This window comes from Thunnus thynnus, chromosome 14, assembly GCF_963924715.1.
Source record: "Thunnus thynnus chromosome 14, fThuThy2.1, whole genome shotgun sequence".
In the NCBI taxonomy this organism is placed as follows: Eukaryota; Metazoa; Chordata; class Actinopteri; order Scombriformes; family Scombridae; genus Thunnus; species Thunnus thynnus.
In genome coordinates, this window is record NC_089530.1 from 2,734,579 (window position 1) to 2,759,963 (window position 25,385).

Genomic DNA, 25,385 nt, shown 5'->3' on the forward strand with positions numbered 1-25,385 from the left:
CTTTTGGTTCCTGCTCACAGACCTCCAGTGCTTCCGTGGACTCTCCCAGCACCTCCCTAGCGGTTCACTAGCCTTCTGCTCAATTCGATGCTGGCTAGCCACAAGCGTGTTTCTCTGCTCTTCCTGCTCCATCGGTCTCAAGTCTCGAGTCTGCCCATCTGAACTCTCCTGTCCTGCTGGCCCCTGCCTGAGGTGTCACTGCTGTCAGTTACCGTTGTCAGTTACCCGGCTGATCATCTGAGTTTTCCTGTCCTGCTGGTATTCAGCATCCTGGCAACCTGTCTCTTTTGTTCTTCCCTCTGAATCCCACCTCCAGACCCCTTCCAGCTGCCCTATTCGGTATCAACTTCTCTGTTTGCACTGTCCAGCATCCTGACTGGACATCTGGAAGCCATCCCCCATCCCTCTGCCTCTGTCCTTGCCTTTAGCCACAGTCTGACTTCATTGACTCCCTTCATTTCCAAAAAACCTTCAATTAACTGCTATCCACCACATGACCACCAGATGCTCTCTGGCTTCCCCACCTGTCCCACTCATCTGATTTCCACACCCACCTGATTACCTGTTTCTCTTTCTCCAATCACCCTTTACCTGCCTCAGTCACCACCTGATTGTGATCTGCCTGCACACCTGCCCCTCATTCCCTGTCACGCATGCCAGATTGTCATGTCAGTGTTGTGCACTTGTGTTACAGCCATCTGTCCGTGTTTTGACCTGCTTCCTGATTATGACCTGCCTGCCTGATTGCTTTGCCCTTCTGGATTTGTTTGCCTGTTTGGACTGCCTTCTCAAGCCTGACTGTAAGCCTGTATGAACTGTTGAATTGAATTTGAAAAGTCCTCTTTACAAGACCTATTCTGCCTTTAGTGTCTGCATTTGGGTCCTCAATTCTATTGCCTTGTACATGCACATATGACACTTCAGTTTCTGTCTGTCCCACAATGACTTACTTATGTGAATTGTGAATTATGAATTATGACATCAGTCCTGCCCTAGCCCTTTAATGATATATACCTGTCCCATTGTAAAATCATTGGAATTTAGTTTGTGGTGCTCACACGGTATTGGCAAAAAAAAGCCTCTTAAAATGACCCATGTTTAGGGTAAAGCTACTCTGGATAATCACAAGATTACATTCTTTATGCTGTGAGCTCCACACAAAAAAAATTTTTTTTAACTGCATCTGCATGGCTATACCATTTAGGAAATGTGTTTTTATAATTTGGGTGAACAGACTCTTTGATGTATTTATGGAGCCTTACTTTGATAGAGCACCTTTCTATATCAAATATCACATTTCATTTTATGTTTCAGCCAGAACACTTTCACTGCCTTTGAGATTTTTCCTGATGTTTCCCCCAATGTTGTCATAAAGGATTGTGTTTGCCCCCAAACTGGAGAAAAAATACCACCCCTCTTGATCTTAGAATGACAAGCTGAAAAATGACGAGGATAGTATTTTTACAGAAAAATTCAAGATTAGTTTTTTGTTTGTTTGTATTCTTTGGTTCTTTTGTATGTAAATACTTTTTGAAATTATTTAATTGTTCGTACTGTTTCAGTGTTTGCCTAGGAGGCCTATTTTTAATCCTTTTGTGTAAGCACTCTGGGCCGCATCAGTTCATATATGTAGGGTGAAGTCAGGTAACATGGGACATCAGGTAAAATGGGACAAATAAGGTTTTACATGTTGGGCTCTTTAAATATTAGCAGCCAATCACCAAACACGGTATTGCATTGTTACTACAAATGTCCTTTACATGAAACAATCGTTTTGATTAGTCTGAGGCTGTGGTCAAATAGTCTTTTTTGCTTAGGAAGGTTCCTAACTGAGTGAAATGACTCGGAAGTATCGAAGTGGCAGCCATGATGAGAGCTGGTCGAATTCTGTAACTGCTAAGGAAAGGTGCTCCAATGCTTCCTTTCTAATCTTCTTTAGCATAGGTTACACTTGACCATACTTTACGAAAGGAAAGCGATTCATGTGTTTTTCCCGTTTTTGTCTTCAAATCGGCAATTGGAATAGAAATTAAATCAAAACCAGAAAACTGGTTTTTCACTTTTATGTTATATCTATATTATCTGCCCCTACTGCATCTCTACAAAAACACTGTCATTGACTATGCTTGCTATAGATAGATAGATAGATAGATAGATAGATAATCAATGAAGTTACGTTGCTGTGCCTTGCACGTATATACGTACAGCTTCTGTCTTATTGGGGAAACGCACTTATTGTTTCTACTTTATAAAATACTTGCAGGGATCACCCCACATTAAGAGAGATGCGCGCATTTACTCACCAGGCACAGCAGCCTAACTTTATTTTTTAAATCTCCAGACACGCCGTTTCTTCACACAAAAATCTGCAACAAAACAATGCGTTGAATATTTGTTTATCATATCAATATCTGTTATCAAACAAGTTGAAAAGAGCTTTGGATGGAGGGGAAATGGACCCACAGCCTGTATCAACCAGAACAACTTCAAAGCACAATCAAATCAACATTTCAAAGTGTTTGGGTTTGTATGTGGTGGTTCTTAAACTATTATATGCATTATAGGCTAATAACAGATTACAATCGGTATATGAACCATAACACAGAAATCTGTCTTTCAAGAAAAAGGGATATGAGACATTTTTAGTCAGATGGTGTTTTCAATTCATCATGTTTGAAACTTAAGAGCGATGATTATGTACAGTAGTAGATTTGTAGGCCTAACATGTCATGTCATACATTTCACATTTATTTTCATACAATAATTGGGATAAGGGAGGGTGAGTCTGAGCAAGCATTCTCAATGTGACAATTTCGTTTCAGTTTTGTGACTGACAGGCAGACAGAGTGTTGCACACATTTATATAGCCTTCATGAAACAACACGGTAAGAACAATCGGGGCAAATTGTGTAAGATGTGCTTTTTGTAGTCCATCTTCAGAACATTGTAGTTTCACCACGGCAGACCCACATCAATAACATCCGCCGTCACATAATTACGTGGCCCAGTGTAAGTGGAGTCGGATTCTCTCAGCACCGCAGTTGTCTTTCATTAAGTCCTTATGACTTCTCCTTCACATCTTTCCTTGACCTTGTGACGTTTTCCATCGAGGTCAAGGAAAAGTGGTTAGGAAAAGACGATAGGAAGGACTTTTCGACCGCAGCCTGAGATAACTGGGATGGGTTGAGCAAAGATTTAAAAAATCACTGGTCCCAGAACTTGCAAGATAGCCTAAACCATGTGGCATGATGATTTTCTCTTTTTGGTAATAAAAGTACTGCAGTTAAAACAATAAAGGTATAACACCAAAAATGATTGTAGGATGCTGCATTTTATTCACTGTTTGACTTCAATCAAAATAGTTTCACAATACACTTTACTTTTTATGGGAAAGGGTTTTGAGTAACTATCCCATTTTACCTGAATGCAATAGGTAAAATGGGACAAAAAATTAAGCTAAAATTTTTCTGAAGTGAAATTGGCATGTTTCTAAGCTACCAGGTGCTATAAAATCATGAAAATACTAGCCTATACTGAACTGATAAATGGATTTAACCATTTAAAAACAAACAAACGTGAAATACAATTGTTCTTCAATGAACTTGAAATGTTTGGGTGTCCTCCATTGGTGACTATCCCATTTTACTTGAACATGTCATCGGACTAAGGTAGGGGTTCTCGATGTGTTTAAAGAAGTTTTTTACTTGGCAACACGTTTTCTTTATATAAATATAGCGGAGATCTATAACAAGTTCTACAAGTAACACTTAAAGTAGTCTTCAGAATTTTCGGTGGTTTTCTTGGTAATCTACCAAAAAGTGTCCCAAATTACCTGTCTTCACCTTATGCTGTACTATACGAATTTAAATTATTACTATTTTTTATGAATAAAAATCTTTGTGTTTGTGTTTGGCCGTGTTTGTAACAAAAATATAACGCGGATTATGCCAGGATACCATTTTGTTGTTGTTGTTGTTGTGACAGTCAGATAGTAACGTAAACTTGAGAATTGCACTTCGTCATGCTTCGTCATTAATAATGTCCGTTAAGAGTTAAATACGATCATATGTTATTACAAATTGTCAACAAAAACTGCAGTCAACATGCGTTGGTCAGTAACTGCAGCATCACACACTGGTCTACAGCTGATCTACAGTTTGTACAACGCATCTCTCCTTTCAAAATGCCCAGCAGGTCCTCATTAGTTTTCCCACAATGCAATGCGCATCTGTCATGGCTGCTCACTGATGCCACTTGCAGCACATGGGTGGGAACAAACATTTAATATCTGTCTGAGAAAAACGACTTGGCTCATTAATAACGCGACTAATCGCCGGCTTTGACCTGGGACCGTCCTGACTGAAGACAGCAGGCTCAGAGGCGTTCAGTCATGCTGCTGGACGCGCAGATCGGCGTCCTGCGGGGCTTTCTAACAGCCAGCCAGGCAGCGGAGTGGAAGCAGACTGTTTTCACGGCTGCAGGTGAGACACCAGCCTGTCTTTTACTTATTTCACCACATAGCTGTTAACCCAGTGACGAGCAGGTTATGTTATGTGAAATGTGCAAAGCGAAGCGACATGTAAGCGCCGCGGTGTGAATCTTCCCCCGCTGAGGAAACTCACTCACGGTTTTACGTTAACTGCAAAGTCAGTGTTTTAATGTCATGCCGATGAAAGCTACAGCCACAGTTAACATAAACCCACATGGATTCATTAACTGTGTTGAAAGCTGTTTTGTTGTTTTTTTTCTGTGTGTGTTAAGCGAGCTGTTAGCCGGTCGCTGTCGTGTGTGGATCTCACGCCAGACCGCATTCAATATCTGTCTGATATTAAGTCATCCTGCTTTATGACCTGAGTAGATACTTCATTAAGTAATACTTGATAGCGGTTTATTACTGTTGTGATGAGCTTTGCTATTCGGCACACATGCCATATATGGATTTATGCTAATTAAAAGAAAATGTCAACTTTTGTTATTGATGTAAGCTAATATTAGCTTGAGTTCGCCCAGTTTTCTCAAGCTTCTCTCAGGATAATAGCGCGGTGGAGTCTTGGGTGTAATACCGACTGAGCTTTTGCTAACTGAGGTTTAGACAGAGAGCTAGCTGAATGGAAAATCTTCCGTCCTTGTGCCGTGGTTTTGTACATGTGCTGACAAGCAGGTGACTTGATTTTTCACACGGACTTTATAATATCGGAGTATGGCGTGACGTCTTCATTCTATAAATCTGTCAGCATCTGTAACAGTGGACCCGAGCACTGAGCCGGAGCTGCCTGCCATGGCTGCACACACACACACACACAGACACACACGAAAGTCTACAGTACAGGATACTGCTTTCTGTGTGTTGTGTGACCCGCTTTCATCGCCTCGGTGCCTCTTCTGTCAGGCTGTCAGCTCAGAATAGCCAGACTGATGCTTAGACAGATGGAGGAAAACTTCAGTTATGGCTGAACAGCAGCAGAGCCATTCAACAATAGCTCACAAGACTACCATCCTTTATGTAAAAATATTAGGTATCAGCTAGTCATTATACGGCAATAATGAGATGGTGTCAGTCTGTAAAACCTGAAATTAAATTTGTCTAATTTAATCTTTATTTTTTCTGGGGTTTTCATTCTAATGAGAATTTATTTGAAGTAATATTTTTCATGCTGAAATGGCCAGATTGTCAGATATTTAATTTTGAAAACACATTGATTGGAAAAATACTCAAATAGCTGTGGTTTTAGACACCTTATTGTACTGCGAGGCTGAAGTTGTGTGATATATGGAGGGAGATGAGCACACACACACACACCATCAGAGCTCTGCAGGCTGTACCACATTAAGGGCTGCGACTAACCATTATTATCATTATCAATTAATCTATCATTCAATTTCTTGATTAATCAATTAGTTGTTTGGTCTTTAAAAAGTCAGAAAATTGTGAAAATGTCTGACTGTTTCCCATAAACCAAGATGCAACCTTTCATGTTTTGTCCTGACCAACAACCCAAAGATAATCAGTTTACTGTCATAGAGGACTAAATAAACCAGAAAATGTTCATATTTAAGAAGCTGGAATCAGAGAATTATAACATTTTTTCTTAAAAAAGACTCTGAACAATGAATCAACTATCAAAATAGTTGGCCATTAATTTTCTGTCCATTGACTAATTGATTAATCAACTAATCATTGCAGTTCTAACCACGTGTGATTGTAAGTGAGGCAGATTGGTTGCATGTTTGAAAATGAATTTTTCGCTCCTCTCTCAGCTCAGAATGAGTGACTCTGCTGTTGCTCCTGGTCTGTAAATGGTCCACTGACTCTGGATGATCATGTCAACCTCAAACTGAAGTTAAGCTTCTGCCTCGGTTTGATTCTCAGAAGAAACTATTAGTGGCTGTCATTACCTCCCCCTCAACATCAGCAGCATCCTTTGCTTGTACATTAACAACTCTTTGTAGCTGTAGAAATAAGGCAGCCATGTTGTGTGAGGATATAGTTACCTGCCAGTGGTTCACACTGTGGCTTCAGAAAAGATGGTTTCTTGTTTGGGTCTTGGTTCTGTTTTTTTTTTTTAACCTGACAAATCATGATGCTTCATCATATTGATTCCAAAGTCCTCTAAATCCAATACTGAAGTTAATATACTGTAGGGTAATATTGGTTAGTAAGCAGTAGTAATAGTATTATCATAAAACAGCCCTGCTCAGTGATTTGAAACATTGTCATTTGATCATCGTGGGTGTACAAAAAAAAAAAAGGGGGGGGGGGGGGGGGTGGAGAGCCATAATTGTTAGACAGGCAGTTTCATTTTGGATCTGGTTCCTGGATGAAGTACAGTCGGCCACTGATGTTACGTCAGTGTGTCAGATACACAGGCTGTGTGGCGGTTGTGGTCAGGAGGTAGAGCGGGTCGTCCATGGCGGTTCGATTCCTGGCTCCTCCAGTCTGCATGTCCTTGGGCAAGATACTGAACCCCAAATTGCTCCCAATGGCTGTGCTAGCACCCTGCGTCATGGTAGCTTGCTGCCATCAGTGTGTGATTGTGTGTGTGTGTGTGTGTGTGTGTGTGTGTGTGTGTGTGTGTGTTTGAATGGGTGAATGTGGCTTGTAGTGTAAAAGTGTTTTGAGTGGTCAGAAGACTAGAAAGACACTATATAAATGCATTTACCATTTACACACAGGTTGTAACATAAATCAGGCTGCAGTGTTTCTGCCTTCTCAGCCAAAATAAAAAAGCTGATTAGACATCTTTGAGTTGTAGTTCTTTTATTCTTTAGCTACTTGCAAATGTTCAAATGTTAAGCTAATATGTTTTGGTAAGGGATGTGAAAGGATTCAGATTTGATAAAATTCTATCGAACCGCATCCTTAAAACAAATGTCTACAAATGAATCTAAATGAATTACAAACACACGTGTTAAAACACACAGTATATCATCACTGGTGCAGCCACCTGGTTTTAAAAATTGCATGTCCTAAATGATCAGTTATTGTTTTATCTATCTCAACTGCAGAGAGAACCAGGCCTTTATTTTATGTTGCATTATATTATTTCCTGTTCCTTGTCTAATGCAAACTCAACACAAACTTGCACCAGCACTAATTCCATAAGTACAACAGTTATGTCATACTTACTGCTCTATTGCTCTGAGTTTCTCTTCTTTAACATTAATAGTGTTTTTATTTACTTTTTTCCTACTCACCTCCATTCAGCTGTTTTTGACTGATATGATATGTCGACAAACCACTTCCTTGCACATATATTTCACATTAAAAGTCTTCCATTGGCTCAGTAGGCATCATTTCCTTTTCTGGGAAGCTGTTAATGTGAAAAATCTGCAGGAAGTGTCAAGTTCCTTTGATGGTAGCTTAACTGCATTTGAAAAAAAAGATAAATTGGAAGAGATTGGAAATAATCATTGAATGAAAACATATCTGTTTAAAAACAGATAACATGACTGTTTTATACTTTCTAATTATAGTACAGATAATTCCACCCCCCTCAGTGGTTTTCAGTCAGTCTATTTGGTGATTTACAGTAATACATTAGATGGAGATCACTTGTGCCTAACCAAGGCGTGATACAACGTTATCACAGAAACACCTAATCCTACCATCATGTCAACCTAGAGGCAAAATGGAGTGGCATGCAGAGAGGAAAGGCCTCTAAACAGCCTGTGATCACAGGACAATAAAACTCTGAATGAATCCCACACTAATGACATTGATTCAGGTGTAATGCAGCTCATCAAGGCTGTGTCACACTGTGGCTCTGTGCAGTTTGCAGTTGAAAGCTAGCTTGTACACTAAAGAAACGGCCATGTCTTTCTGAGATATTCCTGATCATTTATCTTGGATCTATGTTTCTGCTCAGACCTGTACGCTTTTGCAAATTCTATTCACCATCGCCTTATTAACTGCAGCTCATTGCCTGAACCTTTATGAATTATGGACTAATTTCAGGACCTCTGCCTTGTTTTCCATAATTGCTGCCATTTCATCGGCAGACCTGAAGAGTAGCTGAAATGTCATTAAACATGTGGCCATACCTCAGGCTTTCATTTTCCTCCTCATAAAGCCAGAGCCCTTCCTCCTCCTCCTCATCCTCTCCCTCCCCTCTGACTGTGCTATTATGGCAGCCCCTGGGTTTCATTAGATCAGCAGTGAGATGAAAATCTCCACACCTCCTTTACAACACCAGTCACACTGTGATTGCTTATTAAAGCCAAGGGTACAGTTGACAGATCATGTGACTGACCTGGAGGTGTGCGTAAGTGGGCCAGGAGACCGGGTTCATGTCACATGTATGTGACCCGGTCTTTGACAGCGCATGAAGGCAGGAGTTTGGGGTGCACAGCGTGGTTATGTAAGGTTGACATCAAACAAACAAAAGCGAAGCATGATGATGATAATGACAATAATTAGTAATAGGGCACAGTTTAGGCTTTAAAGGAAATGCTAATGCCAGCATGCTAACATGCTCACAACGACAATGTTTGATGTTTAGCAGGCACCATATGTTCGTGCTAACATTTGCATGAAATACAGCTGATGCTGATGAGACTGTCAATCATTTTGTAGGTTTGGTCATAAAACAAAAGTTTTTTTTTACCTGCTAATTGCACAAAATGAAAAGTCAGGGAATCATCGAGTGAATACAATTAGGGCTGCAACTAATGATTGTTTTCATTATCAATTAATTTGTCAATTATTTTCTCAATTAATTGAGTAGTTGTTTGGTCCATAAAGTGTCAGAAAATGGTTAGAAATGTCAAACACTGTGTCCCAAAGCCCAAAGAGACGTCCCGTTCAGTTTACTGTCATAGAAGACTAAAGGTGGGGAGAAGCTGGAATCAGAGAATTTGGACTTTTTTTTTTCCTTGAAAAAAAGACTCAAAACAATTAAAATAGTTAGTTATTATCAAAATAGTTTGTGATTAATTTAACAGTTGAAAACTAATGGATTAATCAACTAATCACTGCAGCTTTAAATCCAGCTCATCTTGTAGGGAACATGAATGTCTGACAGTCCATCCAGTAGTTGTGGAGACAGTTAACTAGATCATTTCTGGTGGCTCTAGATAAACAGTCGGGATCACCAAAGCCAGTAGGATTCATTCTCTGGGGACCATGAATGTTTGTAACTATGTAATGTTTATTTGTTGAGGAAATGATGATTTGATTACCACAGCGATAGAGCAGCTTGAATGACATTTGAGTTGCGATTAAATCACTGGGCTATTTCTCCTGGTTCCGTTGTTGCTGAGCTGTCTGGAGACCGGCTGGATGTTGGATGTGAAGGGCTGGTACTTAGCAGAGGAAAGACAATCCGTGAGACAAAAGGTGTGTCTGGTGTTTGTCAGTACTCGGCTTTATTTTGTGTAAATGTAAAAAAAGATTGTCATAGAGACTATTTGGGCTGTTTGTCAGGCGTCGTTATACAGCTCAGAACAGAAGCTACTTCCCTCCTCTCCCTCTGTTCTCTCCCTCTTTCTCTCCCTCTGTCTCTCCCTCTGTCTCTCCCTCTGTCTCTCCCTCTGTCTCTCCCTCTGTCTCTCCACCAGGGGAACACAAAGCAATCAATGCTAATGAGCTAAGCCAGTTTTTCCTCCTCATATAAAAAGCTAATGAAAGGCGGGGAGATGTTGAACCAAGCACACGAGCAACACAATTATTTCTGGTTGGGAAACTGTGGCTCTTCAGCCGCCCCGCGTCTTTTCATAAATCAACATTTTTCACATCTCATCATCAGCCTCTTCAGCTGGTCCTCTTCACCACACAGTGTATGCTGGACTATTAGCTCACCAAACACTCACACACACTGTGAGCCTTATCTTAGGGGAATGGTTCAATACGCTCATTGACTTAATGAGAATATGGAGTTAGATTAAAAATCTCTGCAAAACATTATCAGACAAATGAGGGAGGGGAGGGATTGTTGGAGTGTCAAGTTGGCAAGAGGTTTGGGGCGGAGTGTGTGCTCAGTTCTCTCAACCCTGCCTTCCAGTTTGTGTCAGGAGGCTGCAGGGGAAATGAGATAAAATATATTAGCCGCAGTTTTCTCAGTGCTCTCTATTAAAAACTAACACCACCACTGTCCACTTGGGCTTTATCATTGTTTTGACACAGAGCCTTGTCCCAGTTCACATTATTATACAGCTTTATGTTTATAATGTATAATTTATATTCATATACAGTTGGGTCCAAAAGTCTGAGACCACTTTCCCATTCAAGTGAATTTGGGGGGGGGGGGGGTGATTTGTAGCTCCTTTATCCTAAAAGAAGCATGCTGGTCTTGTTTGTGCTCTCTGTTGCAGTTCCTCAGTGTTATGCAGAATTAACTGAAGATGAGCATCAGTTATGACAGTGGAAAAAGGCCAAGAGTTAGCAGGTTTAATTTCACCAAGCGTCCACATGCTGCCCGGGCAAATAACAAGTCAAGTTTCCCTCCAAATGTAGGGCAGATTTAAAGCTAATTTTGAGAAAATTGGTAAAAGGAAAATGCTAATGAATGCACGTTTTCTATCCACTACTGTTATGTGAAGATTAGGAGTCAGTTCATCAAGATAAACAGCAAGTGGTGCTAATTCTCCAGTCACTGCCATTAAACCATCGCAGAAGAACAGGACACAACGAGATGACGTCATTAAAAGAGCAGCAGTCAAAGCTCAAATGATGGAAAACCATGTGGACGTTGTGATGGAAATATGACATTTCTGTTTGTTCATGTATTAATTTGAGGAAGGTTACAGTCTCCTCCTCGCTCCACACAGATCTGATGTTTTTGTCTCTTTAGTGGAAGCTTGAGTGATGATTAAGTAGCATGTTTCAATGTACGTCGTCATTTAGACAGTTTACATTGCGTTCTTTTTAGCAGTACACAAACTTCTCCACCTCAACCAAGTGTAAAAACCAATAACACATACTGATAAAACTGTTAGGTTTTAAGTTCAGTCTTAAAGTCACAGTGAAATAAAAAATACATTTAATCAAATTTGAAGGATTTGATTTAAATCCCTCTTGTAATTGTACACTGCTCACGTATTCCGTTTCACTGAGAAATACAGTACATCACATGGTACAGTAGTCATGGATGTATTAAGAGAGCTGGATACGCTGCAGTCACTCAGCCTTATTGCCAATTTCTCCCAGTGGCCACTCGCAGTATTGCCTAAAAAGCATTTTCCCCATAGACCTCTATTATAAAAGAAAGTTCTATTATAAAAAGTTGGCACGACACCTCAAACTGCAAATGAGGTCAGTTATTGGGTGTGTATTCTTTTATTATGATTTTCTTTTTTGTGACATCATCTCATGGGCTGAGCAGGATCTCGTGGGCGGGGCCAGTGGGAGGAACACTACTGTGCATATTCAGTGTGCCACACAACGCGGAAGCAAACCAGGAAGCTAGAAACTTTTTTTAGCTCATGCGCCAGGTGAGCAATTTCATCTGATTGAATGGGCACCATCTTTGAGTCCAGTGTCCAGTTCCTATAATACATCTATGCTCACAGTACAGAAGCTAAAGACACTTGACTTTAAAGCGTCTATTAATTGAGATTACAGTTGCAAGACTTCCATTTCCAGGTATCTTTGTGTGGTTATCAGCTGCCACTGTGTTTGCCATTGTTCTTTTGTTATCACTTGAATTGAACTGAATGAGTAAATTCTGAGTTAACGATTTAAAAAGTCAAACATGAAAAATGAATGTGAAGTCACTCTAATCTGTGTTGTTCTAGAGTCGGGCTCTCTGCTGGAGTCTTTGATTGATGGAGACTTTGAGGCAGTTCTGCTGAGCCCCCAGGTCTTAGATCTGCTCTCTGGAGACGGCAGCTGCAATGAAGGGGAAGACGTCGAGGCCTACCTGGAGAGACGGGTCCTGCAATACCTGAGTGGTGGCACTAATGATGATCAGAGCAACAGGTAATAGAGTCAGTTCTTCAGAACAATACCAATTTGCTAAAAGTTAAGTCATCATGGTGATGTGTTCATGAGTTTGAGTGGACACTTAATTCCTGTTATCTCTTTGATTCTGATTGTTATATTATATTAAAAGGCATCAGCCTGAGGCGGCGTTCAGACTGAAAAGAGCCCTGTGTTAAAACAGTACAAGGGACTGCGTTGGTGTGGGTGTGTTGTTTTAAGATAACAAGACAATGAAATACGATTCAGGAAGTTGAGTTGGAGTTACAGATGAATGCATTTAAAGGGGACGTATTATGCTTTTCCTTATTTTCAGACATATATGTAATGTCACAATGTCGGATGTTCATGTTAAAACTGGCCGACGTGTCAAATAACGATTAAATGTATGTAGCAGTAATCCCTGTGAGCAAAAAGCAGCAGCTTCAGACTGCTCTGAACGCTCGGTTTCCAATGGTTTTTTCTACTTTCGACCCAAGCTGACGTCAGTTCGTGACGGGTTTCTTTATATGGACATCTGCTACGTGCATGGCATGTAAGTTCACTGCTCCGCTCGGGGAGTAGTTGCGCCAAGCCACGACGCCATTACACAGCACACCAAAGTAAAATAAATAGTTTACCTGTAGGAGGTGTGCTGCTTGTCTGCAGCTCTTCATAAATCATTTCACTGTGGCTGTTTCTGCTTGTACTCTTCCTCCCTGTGTTACTTCTAACTGATCCACTGAACAAATAGTTCAAAATAGCTCCATATGTTGTTGTTTCAACCGGTTTTTAGCGCCGCTAACGAAGCTCAACTAATTTAGTGAGGAACATGTTTAAAGTCTCCCATTAGTTAGTCATTGAAAAACTTTTAATTTGAAGCAGTAAAGCAGGAAATGTTTGGTTTGCATTGATGGTAAAGTTACACAACGTAAAGCTGGCCAATAAGAACAGAGTGGGCTCATCGGGAGGGGGGCCTTAAAGAGACAGGAGCTAAAACAGACTGTAAGAGAAACTGTGTATATTGAGGGGCTGCATAAAGGGCCAGTATGAGATAAATAAGGAGTTTTTTGAAGTGTGACTCATCCCAAGCCACTCTAGTGGAGTCCAAAAATAAAAATTTACAGCTGAAATGAGCATAATAGGTCCTCTTTAAAGACTCATCAGATGCCAAAACACTGCAATGGTTTGTTATTCTCACAGACAGGATTTTACAACTTTGGAAAGTTATCACAGTGGCCGCTGTTTTATCTTTGATTGTGACAATTGTGAGAAATAGTTGAATACTAATCCACCAGAAATGTGCACTTGCATTTATGTCATTGACCAACACGGCGCCTCACTTGATGATGTCACATTGTGCTGTGGCAAAAGTTGGGCTCAGTTCACTATTTTTGTCAGACAACCGCTGTGGTGTTTGGTCCCAGGTGTCTGTGGTGGCACCCCCGCTGTGTCAAACACACTGCCCCCATTCAAATGAATGACAGAGCTGTGTTTTTTTTTTTTCCACGCAGAGCTGATGTCAGTCTGAACGCCCCCTAAAAGATCACACATTGGGTCACATCTGCACAGCTCACAGAGAGAAAAGCTTCTCTCCCGGTGCAGGAAAAATGACTGAAATCATTAATTGATTCTCAAAATAGTTATTGATTTTATTTTTTTGTTGATCGATTATTCCTCGCAGCTCTACTTGCATGTATATGATTTGCCAATGCAGTGCCTTGCTGTGCGCAGCAAAAGTTTAGCTCGGTTCAACCGACCCTGCGTTCTTTTGCTGGAGCTGTCTGTGTTGGCCCCCCCGCTGTGCTGCTGGACTTGCCCCATTCAGATGAATGAGAGGGCCACGCAGGGCTGATGTCAGTCTGAACGCTGCACAAGCACAACCCAAATTAACTTTCCAGTTAAGGTCTTCTTATTATCTAACAGACCAGTATGGACATGTCTTGTCCTCCACCTCAGTTTCCAAACTAATATTCAATGGGGGGAAAGTGCACAGCTGCTAAAATCAGTTGGTAAGCAAGGTCGCTAGTTAGCTAGTTAGCTAGTTAGCTGTAGCACATTGAACAGTTTAAATTTCCTGCTAATGTCATTTTGGTCAATTTAGTTGTTGAATGGTGCGGTTGTTATTCGTTAATAACACTGATAACAGGATGATATGTGTCCACAGTTGCATTCTCAGCTGTAAACCAAACGTGCATTTAGAGGATTAGAAATTAAAGGAGAATTTCTTTGTATTTCTTCCTTTCGCACATAAAAGAAATATTAACTGTAATACCATAAATCACTTAGACATGATTGTTGTACTACAAAAAGGGATAACTAAGTGTGTTTTCATTTATATTTTGTTAATAATAAGTTAATAAAAAATGACTTAATTAACTTAATTGCACACTTTGCTGTGATTAATTGTGATTAATCACATTTGTTCTTCTTAATGTTGAAGCTTGTAATAATGGATATTAAAATGTAAAATCACAGAATCAATGTAGACTCAACACACAGGAAGTATATTTAAATTCAAATACTATTGTTTAATATCATCTTTTTAACTTTGAGCACAGATTGTCTCCTGTGAACTACAGATTTCCAATTAAACCATCAAGTCCATTTACTGTCAGCTTGAGAGGCAGATTTCTTCTCTACACCAACAGAAATAAGAAGAAAACCCAGGCCTGTATGTGAAAGTGCCAGTTGAATTTCAAAATCATCAAGGCCATAGAAGGAAATAATTTCTTATATGCACTAATATAAATAATAATTAAGAACAATAAATGTGTTCCATATTCAAGAATTTTAGTCTAGCTTTGGAGCATTATTTAGCCCCTTCCCAACAAGCTAGCATGACATGGTTGATACCAGTGGATGTCTTCCGTCATCTAGTTTGATATATCATCTTCATCTCTAGCTTTAAAACTGAGACTGCTACAGCCTCTGAAATACAGTAATGCATAAATTGGATTTTTTTTTAAAAAACACATTAAATATTTCAATTAATTCAAAAATGAATGCATTAATTTTGACAGCACTAATAATAACCATAATGAGATAAATAAAATGGTATGATTGTGACTTGCTTAAGTGAGCCCTCTAATTAAAATCTCCACCACGTTGACCTGATGAGGTAGGTTTGGGGGTGGAAGTAGTTGAGCGTAGCACAAAGCTGTTCTCCAGAGTGTTTGTTCTTTCTCCTTTCACCGCGTCTGTTCCTTTTGTCATGAATTATTAATTTTTAATAAGGACAGCTTAACATCTCCCTTCTCTCTCTCTCAGGGGAAAACTGTCCATGAGTAAATGTTGAATGCAGGACATATTGCGCCCCCCTCTCCCCTCATCACGATTGGATCCGTTTCCTCTTTTCTATCACCTTCCATCACTTTCTCAGCCTAATAGAAAGGTAGCAAAGCATGTCGCTGCTCACCGCCTGCTTTTAAAACAACGTAATTGCTCATAGACGGAGGCAGCAGCTAGAAAAGACTGTTGTCACTAAGCCTTTCTGGAAAGTTGTATGTGCACCTGTCAAAACCCTAGAATGATATTACTCAGTTCTTTTGATATAATCCTCTTCTCTCCAGTGTTTTTTTTCCATTAAGTGCAGTGTGTGTCTTGTCCGTCCTGCTCCAGGGAGCTGGCAGTGATGACCCTGGCTGCCTCCTGCCTCCACATGTTTGCCCAGAGTAACTGGACTGGTCCTCCGGTCTCCATCCATATCTCTGACCTGCTGCCCTCGGCTCTGCTCTCCTCTCAGGTATGATACCATCTCATTACTCTCCACTGCTTTTGTGTCATACTGGGTCCTGCAGTAGTTTTATATTGGCTAGTTTACTGAAAAGTTAAACTAACTTCTGAGAAGTGTTGATTTTTATATGGACAAATTTACCATTATAGCATCACTAGTGTAAAAATATATTAAATTCAATCCATTGACTGAAATCATCATGATTAACTGACATGTTTCCATTTTTTGTCAAATTTGGAAACGTTTCAGGATGCCAACTGTACAGCTTTGACAAGTCATATGTATTCTGTCATGTTCACTCTGTGAATCCTGACATAATAAATATAAACATAGCACAAAAAGTGAGGAAATTTGTGTTTGGTAGATTATTTCTTTGTTATAACAATGCTTCTTGGCAATAAATCTTATACCATTGGAAAGCCTGTTTATTTCCCTTTTTAAATGGTGCCACATTTGTAAGGAACATGCATGCAGCTCTGCTGCTCATCCCACAAAGGCATGTTCCTTACAAATGTGTCACCATTTAAAAGGGAAATAAACATCCTTACTTTTTGTGCTATGTTTAGTAAGTGAATGGAGGACTGGAGAAATACATTTCTGCTCCATAAAGTTTTCAGTAGCCACATAATGTCAATGTGAATATCACTCCTAGAGTTAATATGATGATCAGGTCTAGATACATTCATAGAGTATCAGCAGTACAGCTGCAATGTTTAATAGGTCTGAATAATTACTATTCATAATAGATTTTATCGAAACTGCAATATAGCCTACCTCAATGTTCAAATTGCAAGAAGCACAATATTTGTTAAAGGTGAAATGTGTGTCAAAATAGCATTTTAGATTAAATATTGTGGTGCTGCAGAGATGTCCTGGCTACACATTATATTCTACAGACTTAAGAAAACATCACACCATTATCATTTTAATATGTTTTTCCATGAAAATGAGAATAATAATGTAAAAATGATCGTTCCCTCTAATATTGCAAATAATATTGCAATTACAATATCAGTCAAAATAATCACAAAAATCGTTCAGCCCTAAAGTTTAGTTGATTGATTAGTTGATCAACAGAAAATGAATCAGCAACTATTTTGATAATCAATTAATCGTTTAGAGTTTCTCTTTAAGGAAAAATGCCTAAATTCTCTAATTTCAGCTTCTCAAATGTGAATATTATCTGGTTTCTCTAGTCCTCCATGATAGTGAGTTGAATATCTTTGGGTTGAGGACTGTTGGTTGGAACAAAAGAAGATATTTTAGGTTCCATCTTGGGCTTTGTGAAACAGTCATCAACATTTTTCACCATTTTCTGACATTTTATAGAGCAAACAACTAATCTGTTAATTGAGAAAATAATTGACAGAACAATTCATAATGAAAATAATTATTTGCAACTCTAATCAGCAGTGTTGTGAACAACACTTATCCTAGTTAGCAAGCCAGCTTGCTAGGAGGGCTTATTTTTCTGAGGACACGTGGAAGAACTTTGCTGTATCACTTCGTGGTGTGATCTGGCCTTAAGGCAGAATATTTGGCTTCTAACCCACAGCTGACCAAAAGCTTATATTAGCAGAGAACTGGAAGCTGTAAACCTGTACCAAGTGAGATCCTGCCGCACTGGTTAACAAGTGGGATACAATGGCGCTTCATCTGTATTATTGTATCGTTATACAGTATTATACAGTATTTACCATAGCCCTTATTATGAAAAGCAGCATAAATGCTTAAACTGTATTTTTTGGCTTCCTAAATTATGCTCATTTATGCTTTCATTTAGGTCTAACAAAGATGTAAAAAGTGTCATTATGGCATCCTTTCAACTCACTAATGAATATTTGCTGTGAACTCATCTTAGTTTGAAATGATGTAAATGTGTTTCCTGCGTTTTAATGATTGTATCGATTGTATATTTTATTATATTGGAAACATTACAGCATATTGAAACCTGGCCTTTGAGTGTGGCAGCTTTAATTCTGTGTTGGTATGAAGTGAACCGAGCCAGAGCAGAACCAGAGAGAGCTGTAGACAGGCACGGTGCAGGAGAAGTGCCCAGTAATGAAGCATCTCTGGGGTCCTAATTACACCGGGTTGAGAAGATTGCTTCCTCTTGGCACTGCGGCTCTGAGAGCAGAATAGTGCATTTCACACCGCTATTACACCAGAAGAGAGGGCCGGTTCTTTTATCGAAGTAATTCCTTTGGCATCAGTGATTTATCTGCGCTGTCACACCAAGGAGCCTGTGTTATAAAGCAGGTTGTCCATACATGCATGGCAGCACAGGTGAAAGGGAGGACAAACATGGCACAGTGTTATGTGGATTTAATTCATCTAGGGACAAGAGAAAAGTGAAATGTACTCAAACTTAATTCACCTGGAAGTATTTCCAAATTAAGTGAAAGTTGCCTATTATCATCAGACCAGACTTTAATGATCACCATGGTGAAACTGACTCATTATGACAGATACAGCAAATAAAATTGAATATATATACTGTAAATTCAGCAAATGTGCTCTGAAACACACATTAATAAGATCTGTATTACAGCATAAAGGTGTGCAGATTTGCAGACATGTATATGAGAATATGTATTAAATGTGTATATTCTGTGTAAATGATGATATATGTACTCTAATATGCAGTAGCAATGAAGAGGATAAATGCAACTATTTGAAAAACAAAGTGAAATGGCATACAGTATGCATACTGAATATACACTACCTATATACTTCAACTACTACCCTAACACTGCAGCTTTCTCAAATATTGATTTATAACTAGGGACAACATGCAAACAATCTGAAGGTGTTTGTTACTCATGCAAAGGCTTCTATAGTTCTGAGGTCAGACTAGAAGTTATCAGCATTCATTCTTTGGAGAGAGTGTGCTGCTACTGTGTATGAAGAGATAAATGAGACATCTGGGAGGTTGTCCAAGGTAAGGTGCCAAGATCCAATGACCACATCTTCCATTCTGTCAGTGATTTAAGTAGCTCTTTAGTTGCACTAATTAATGCTTGTTTCCTTTGTGTAGAGAGATAGTATAGTAATCAGAGCGTTGTAGGAGAGATTAAGAATGGAGATGTCATATTTCTATATAGCTTACAAGCCCCCTACTAGCATGATAGTGGCCATAAACATGGAGACAAGTGTGGACGAGATTGATGCAGCTGTACAGGTCTTATATTGGCAAAGTTCTTTGATTATTATGAAGAATGTTCAGTACTGCAGTTTCCATGTCAACTGAAAATGACATTGATTGATACTTCACTTGCTACTGATTGATTAGAGTAAAACAAAACAGAAGGTCTGCTAAACCCACTGTGTTGTACCTGCCCAGCACCAAACAGCAGACAGACAAAATTAGCGAGTAGCTTAAACGTCTCTCAGCTCATTATTTTGGTTGTCTGACCTACAAACTCTGCTCTCATCAGGATCGTGTATTTTTAAAGCTGCACTAATCAATATTTTTATACTATCAATGGAACAAATGTGCAGTGTGATATGCATTGCTTGTGGTGAAGAACATACAGAGATTTGTCTGTGCAGTTCCCCTCAGCACTACAGAGCGTTTTATCATCTTTCAGCTCAATGTTTTGGTTTTTATGGCCCACAACTTAAATGTTTTAGTTCAGTCTCACTGCTCTCATCAGCCTTGTTTCCTGCAGCAACAGCCGCACACACTAGAACTCATCTTCACAAAAGGCAGTGTTTGCAAGCATTTTTTGATTCAATGAGTAAATTACCGTTTACAAGATGAACGTGAACATTAGCAGAGCAGTGAACTCCAGCAGTAACAAACAAGACCATCTGACCAACACACGCTGCAGATTTAAACGAGTTAAACCAACTCTGAGGTGAAGAAAATAACTCTGTGTTCAGTCTGTTTCACCTCAAAGACCCTGCACCTGCTCAGCATGCTGGACAGCGATGTCTTTCCTCCGAGCTAATGGTGCAGCAGAGACGCTGCTCTCCACTGCTGGAGACATGACGTTAATAACACAGCGGAGCACTCTGCCTCCCCCTCATTTTGTTATTCTCAACCAAGCAGGAGACTGTAAGATGCTTTCACATTAATTCATTAATGCAGTTAACTTTTTAAAATAAAAAGGCTGCAGTCCATTTATCTGCCAGTTATGTTTTATACTGTATTTCAGTGGACTAAGGACAGCAGTGAATGGTTTGGCACACAGTGTATTGGAGCAAGAGACTGAAAATAGTCCCCCCCTCCTTTTCTATTCATTCAATCAAGAATCAATTTTGAATTGAATTGATCACCAAAGAATCGGAATCGAATCGAATCATGAGATTCCCAAAGATTCCCACCCCTAGTATAGTATAGTAGATTAAACTTAAATTAATCAGGTGGAGAGAAATACAACTCCTAATAAAAAAATGAGCAGCTGTGAGACTACACAGTCATACTGAATTTTTAACTGTGTAATAGTTTGAAGTTGGTTGGTTGGTGTTCTGCTCATGGCTGCTTGTGTTTTCTGTAGACCGTCTAGCCTCCTCTGTTTGTGATTCACTTCTGTTAGTGTTTGCAGTTGCTATTTGTTATAAAAATGCAAACGATATAGATAAATAAAGATAGAAATATTTCTAAGCTGAGGCTGAGCAGCAGAGGCAAAAAAATCCTGTTTAATCTCTTTTTCTATGATATGAATATGATAAACATATACTATATTATGGTATATATCACAGCAAGTGATGGTAAGATGGAGCACAAGATCAACATCAGCCTGGAATCCACTGTCATGATCTTTCACTTTAGATATCTTGACATGTCACAGTAGTGACAGCTGAATTCCGTTTTAGGGTTCTGGTATTGCACATGCTGGCTCACTATCATACTGTCATGGTTTACCGGGACACATTGTTAATGTTACCAGTAACACCTGTGCTTTCCCTACTATGGAAAAACACAAAGTCAAAATGTCTGCTATGAAAGGCTTATTATACTGGATCATTGTGGAGAAGAGGAAGCTGTTTTCGATTTACTAGTGGATCTGTCCTCTAAGCCTCATTTATGAGTGTGAGATTTTGGTAGTGACAGAAAGGATAGGATCATGAATACAAGCAGCTCATTACATGTCTGGCTTCACAATTCATGATAACATGACATGATACTTGCTGGATGCCTCCCTGTGCAGGTGTGCTTGGCACAGTCGCCTGAGAGGAGAACCTGGGTCATCATCAGAACACAGTAGGGGGGGGGGATTATATATCCAGTCTGGCCTGGGAACACCTGGTCAGACACAGACACCATGACGAAAGAAGGAAGCGCCGTAGTATCGACATTAGGAGAAGCGGTGGAAAATAAAGTCAGGCTTTGCTGTTGGCTTCTCAACTCGTTTGAAGAGAGCGAGAAAAGAGAGAGAGAGAGCAAGAAGGAGATGGAACTAGTGGAGAGCTAGTGAATAAATAAGAGAGTGGGAGCATTTTCGAGTGCACTAGTATGGGAACGAAAGCGATGTTGAGAGAACAAAGTGAATGAAGGGGAGGAATAAAACATTAGCTGATAGTTTGATGGCGGTTAAGTTCTAAAGCTGAAATAATCAAACACTCAGCAGATCGTCTAATGTGGAGAAAGAGTTTTCATTCTCCCTTTTCACACGTCTCCCTTTCATTTATTCATTACAAAACATCAAACATCAGTCATACAACAACACTGTCACTCTGTTGTTTTCTCTTGTGTGAAAATGATGTCTCTTAAGTTGCCGTTGTTCTTTAATCTGTCATGGGTCTAATTTGTGTAATCTATGCATTTAATATGCAGTGGTAATGCAAAAGGGACTTTTGATTCCTACTTTAGTACCTGAGATTAGTTCCTCTGGTTCTATATTTCCTGGAACTTTTGGGTTAAAAGGGCTGTTAGACCACTATTGGATGGTTGTGACTTGTCCAGATGGTTAAAGGTTAAAATGATTGGAGAGGCTTCTGTCTTTTTCCAAACTCAAAACTTGTCTCAGCATATTTTCTTTTTTCTTCCATAACCCTGGATCCCTAATAATAGACACTTTTACCCACCTAATTCCTAATCCCTGCACTTACTGTATACATTCTCAGAAAGCTGTAGAAATGGTTCATTACAGTAGGAATGACTTAAATCAACCGTTCATCTCTTTGTCAGACCCAGACCCTGGATGAGACTATCCACTCCTGTCTGCTCCTGGATGGAGAGTCCGTGTACAGCCTGGTGGCCAACCCCTTCCTCCTCCTGCTGGCCAGGGTTATTCTCACCAAATGCTCCTCCAAGATGGACAGCCTTCAGGTAAGACTGTCTCTGTTACAACCACCTCTTATTGAATTATACAAGATCATTCTATTAAATGGTAACTAAATCCTTAAAGAAACATTTCACCATTTATAACGCTGATACTATTTAATAAGGTAATTTTAGTCCTTTGTATTTACAACCACAGAGAGGAGGCTTCATGGTGCCTCTAGTTATCTGTATGCATAGTGCATGAGCTGTTCACTGACATTTCATCAGGCCAGCCCAGCTCAAAGACTGCAATGTGTTATCAAGGCTGTATAGTGGATAGTATAGGGCCTAGTAGAGCTATATATGTATATATATACGTTAAGTCTTTCTCATACAAAGTACTTCAAGTTTTAATTTGTTCGAATTTGGCAAGTTGAAGTGGAATCTCCACAGAGTGAGAGGACATGCTCTGTTTGTAAGGGACAACAGTTCAGCTGAACTCTAGTGATTACACTTCAACACAACTTTCTACCTGCCATGTGACAAAATAATCTTAACTCACAGGTCAACATACTAGCCTTTTCTATACTCTCAACCCCATCCTGTGTGATCCCATCAACAGTTACACTTGTTATCCTCACTGTAATATTATATACAATAACATTAAATTTTATTATAATATGTCACTCTGCCTCTTTTCATTTCTTAATTTGTATATATCAAAACCTGTACCAAAAAAGAGCCAAAAATACACAGCAACCTAATATTCACCTTCGGCCAAACCAACGACACGTTTAATATAAATGAACTTTTGAATAAAGAAGTGAACAGTGAGCCATTCAGCTCCGTGTCTGAGTGCAGCGGGGGCTGTTTGATATAAATACCGTCACATCACAGCAGGACGGGGCTTCTGGTCGCTGACTGGCTGAGTGGGACAAAGGCATGTGCCCCACTCAGTTAAACTGGAGAAAAAAACAGAGACAGAGGCAGTAAAACTAGCCAATAGGAGCGCAGACACTTTTGATTGGCAGCAGAATCAACCAATGGAAGGCCACAAAGTGCTTCTACAGTTCAACCTCAGTTTAGTCTCACTGATGAAGTTTCTGTCTGGATTCAAACTGTTTAATTTATTAATTCTTTATCATTTTAATTGTTATGTTTGTCAATTGATACAATAATGTATGAAATAATAAGCAATCAGCCCGTTCCAAACAGGCACGTTTTGAACGGGCACCGCGCTAGTGTATCTTAAAAAGGAAATATTACTCATCTTTAGATCATCAGAGACATGAGATCCAGAAAATTATTAAAGATTGTTCCTCCCAGGATGATCATAGATGTTGTCTTGTATGGTTTTAGGGTATTTACATCTCCAAAAATATTGGAACAAATTTTTTACATTACACTACATTTTGAAGAATTGACTGTATCTAAATGATTAATTTCTTGCCTGAAAAGAACTTTAAACTACATTTGGTGACACAGTAACAGTTGTAGAACATATTATATTAAAACAGATGTAGGTTTGTCTCATGTCTTCCACCTTTGCTGCTGGTTGATGTCAAATGCATACTGGGATACTTAGTTCACAGCTGTTGAAGCATTCTTGATAAAATGGGCAAGTAAAAACACTTCTGGGTCAAATCCATGAGAAATGAGAACACAAGTACAGACAAGAAGACAGATTGAGAGAAGCCAGTTTATAACTGAGGAGTGGCTGGACTTCTACCACCAGGCCAGCTAACAGCTAACGTAGCCAGAGAGGCTCATCATCTGTCTCTCAGTGAGTTTCCAGCAGCAGACTGCTGGTTGCTGGAAGGCGTGTTTTTTATTAAAGAAAAGCCACTTAACAAGCTCTGTTTCTCAGCTCATCCTTCACATTTACTGTCTTTTTTTTTTTTTTAATCATTCCTCCAATCTTTCCTGTATACTTAAAAGCAGAAATAAGTAAGAAGAAGAAGTAAACTATGGCAGTCATTCTCTTGGCTCAGCTCTCCTGCATTGCCTCTTAAAGAGCAAATCAACATGAAGTCACATGTCACAGAAAATCATTGCTGCGCTGATGTCAGAGGACGTGTTTTGCATTAGCTGTCAAAGGCCCCGCTCTAACAGCTCCAGCAGGGATGTCGGCACAAATGCAACAGTACTTTTCTACCATAGGTGATTTATTGTTAATTTGCTCTTTAAATGCTAATGACGGATAGGGGAATTAATTACCAGCACTGTTCTCCACCAAGCATCAGGGAGTTGGGACAGACTAGCTTTAAGTGCTAGGTTTAAGTGCATAACCTCAGCACCACTCCCCCCAGATGTTTTCCACCCGTCCCTGCCGTAGCCAACTCTGTTCATCCATATTCCTCTCCCCTCTGGCAGCCGCTCACAGCCTATTGCACAACAGTAAACACGGAGGGAGAAAGGGAAGCTCTGCTGCCCAGGAGACAGGTGTACATGTGTATTCTGACATGATGAATATATGTGCGAACACGCTTAGCGAGAAGGTGTGTGTGTGTGCTGGAGGATATTGATTCAGTGAGACAGACAATTAAACCTCCATATAACCATGCAACAGAGGATTGGGTCATCTTGCATTGGCAATGAGGCAGGAGATATCCTCCCTGACACACAAATAAGCTTTTTACATGGTTCACTTGCACTCTCCCAGTGCCAAACGAGAACAGGAGGGTAGAGAGGGTGATGGGGTTTCGGTGTAAGAAGAAATATAGCACTCACATGGCTGCAAGACATTCCTTTTTTTTTTTTTTTTTTTTTTCCCTGCCGCTTTGAGTTCTGGTCAGAAGCAAAAAGCAAAGGAGTTGGCTTTTTTTAATGCGTGGTCAGCACTTAGCTCCAGCATACAGCACTTAGATGTTGGTGTGTTATTTGTGCTAAAGGGGCTTCAAGAGCAGCATTTTCTGTATTTATTTATTAAAACTAAACATGTACTTTCTGAGCTAAAAATATGTATTATTAAAATCACAGTGAAATGAAAAACTAAATGTTTCACTTTTTTAAGCAAATTACCATTTTATTTAACAGCAAATGCT

At 39.6% G+C, this 25,385-nt stretch overlaps 1 protein-coding gene across 2 annotated transcripts in view; it reads left to right on the plus strand.

The window, feature by feature from the left end:
* The first annotated feature begins 654 nt into the window (after positions 1 to 654).
* Positions 655 to 25,385, plus strand: part of ttc27 (tetratricopeptide repeat domain 27) — a 103,701-nt gene continuing 78,970 nt past the window's right edge. The window contains exons 1-4 of one of the 2 annotated variants that reach the window (XM_067609326.1): positions 655 to 800; positions 12,232 to 12,415; positions 16,016 to 16,139; positions 22,267 to 22,407. In XM_067609326.1, coding sequence (XP_067465427.1) covers positions 16,029 to 16,139; positions 22,267 to 22,407 — 252 coding nt within the window. In that variant the 5' untranslated portion in view covers positions 655 to 800; positions 12,232 to 12,415; positions 16,016 to 16,028. Of the gene's footprint in view, positions 801 to 4,208; positions 4,482 to 12,231; positions 12,416 to 16,015; positions 16,140 to 22,266; positions 22,408 to 25,385 lie in introns of those variants that run through there. The other variant, XM_067609325.1, reaches the window with a different exon arrangement.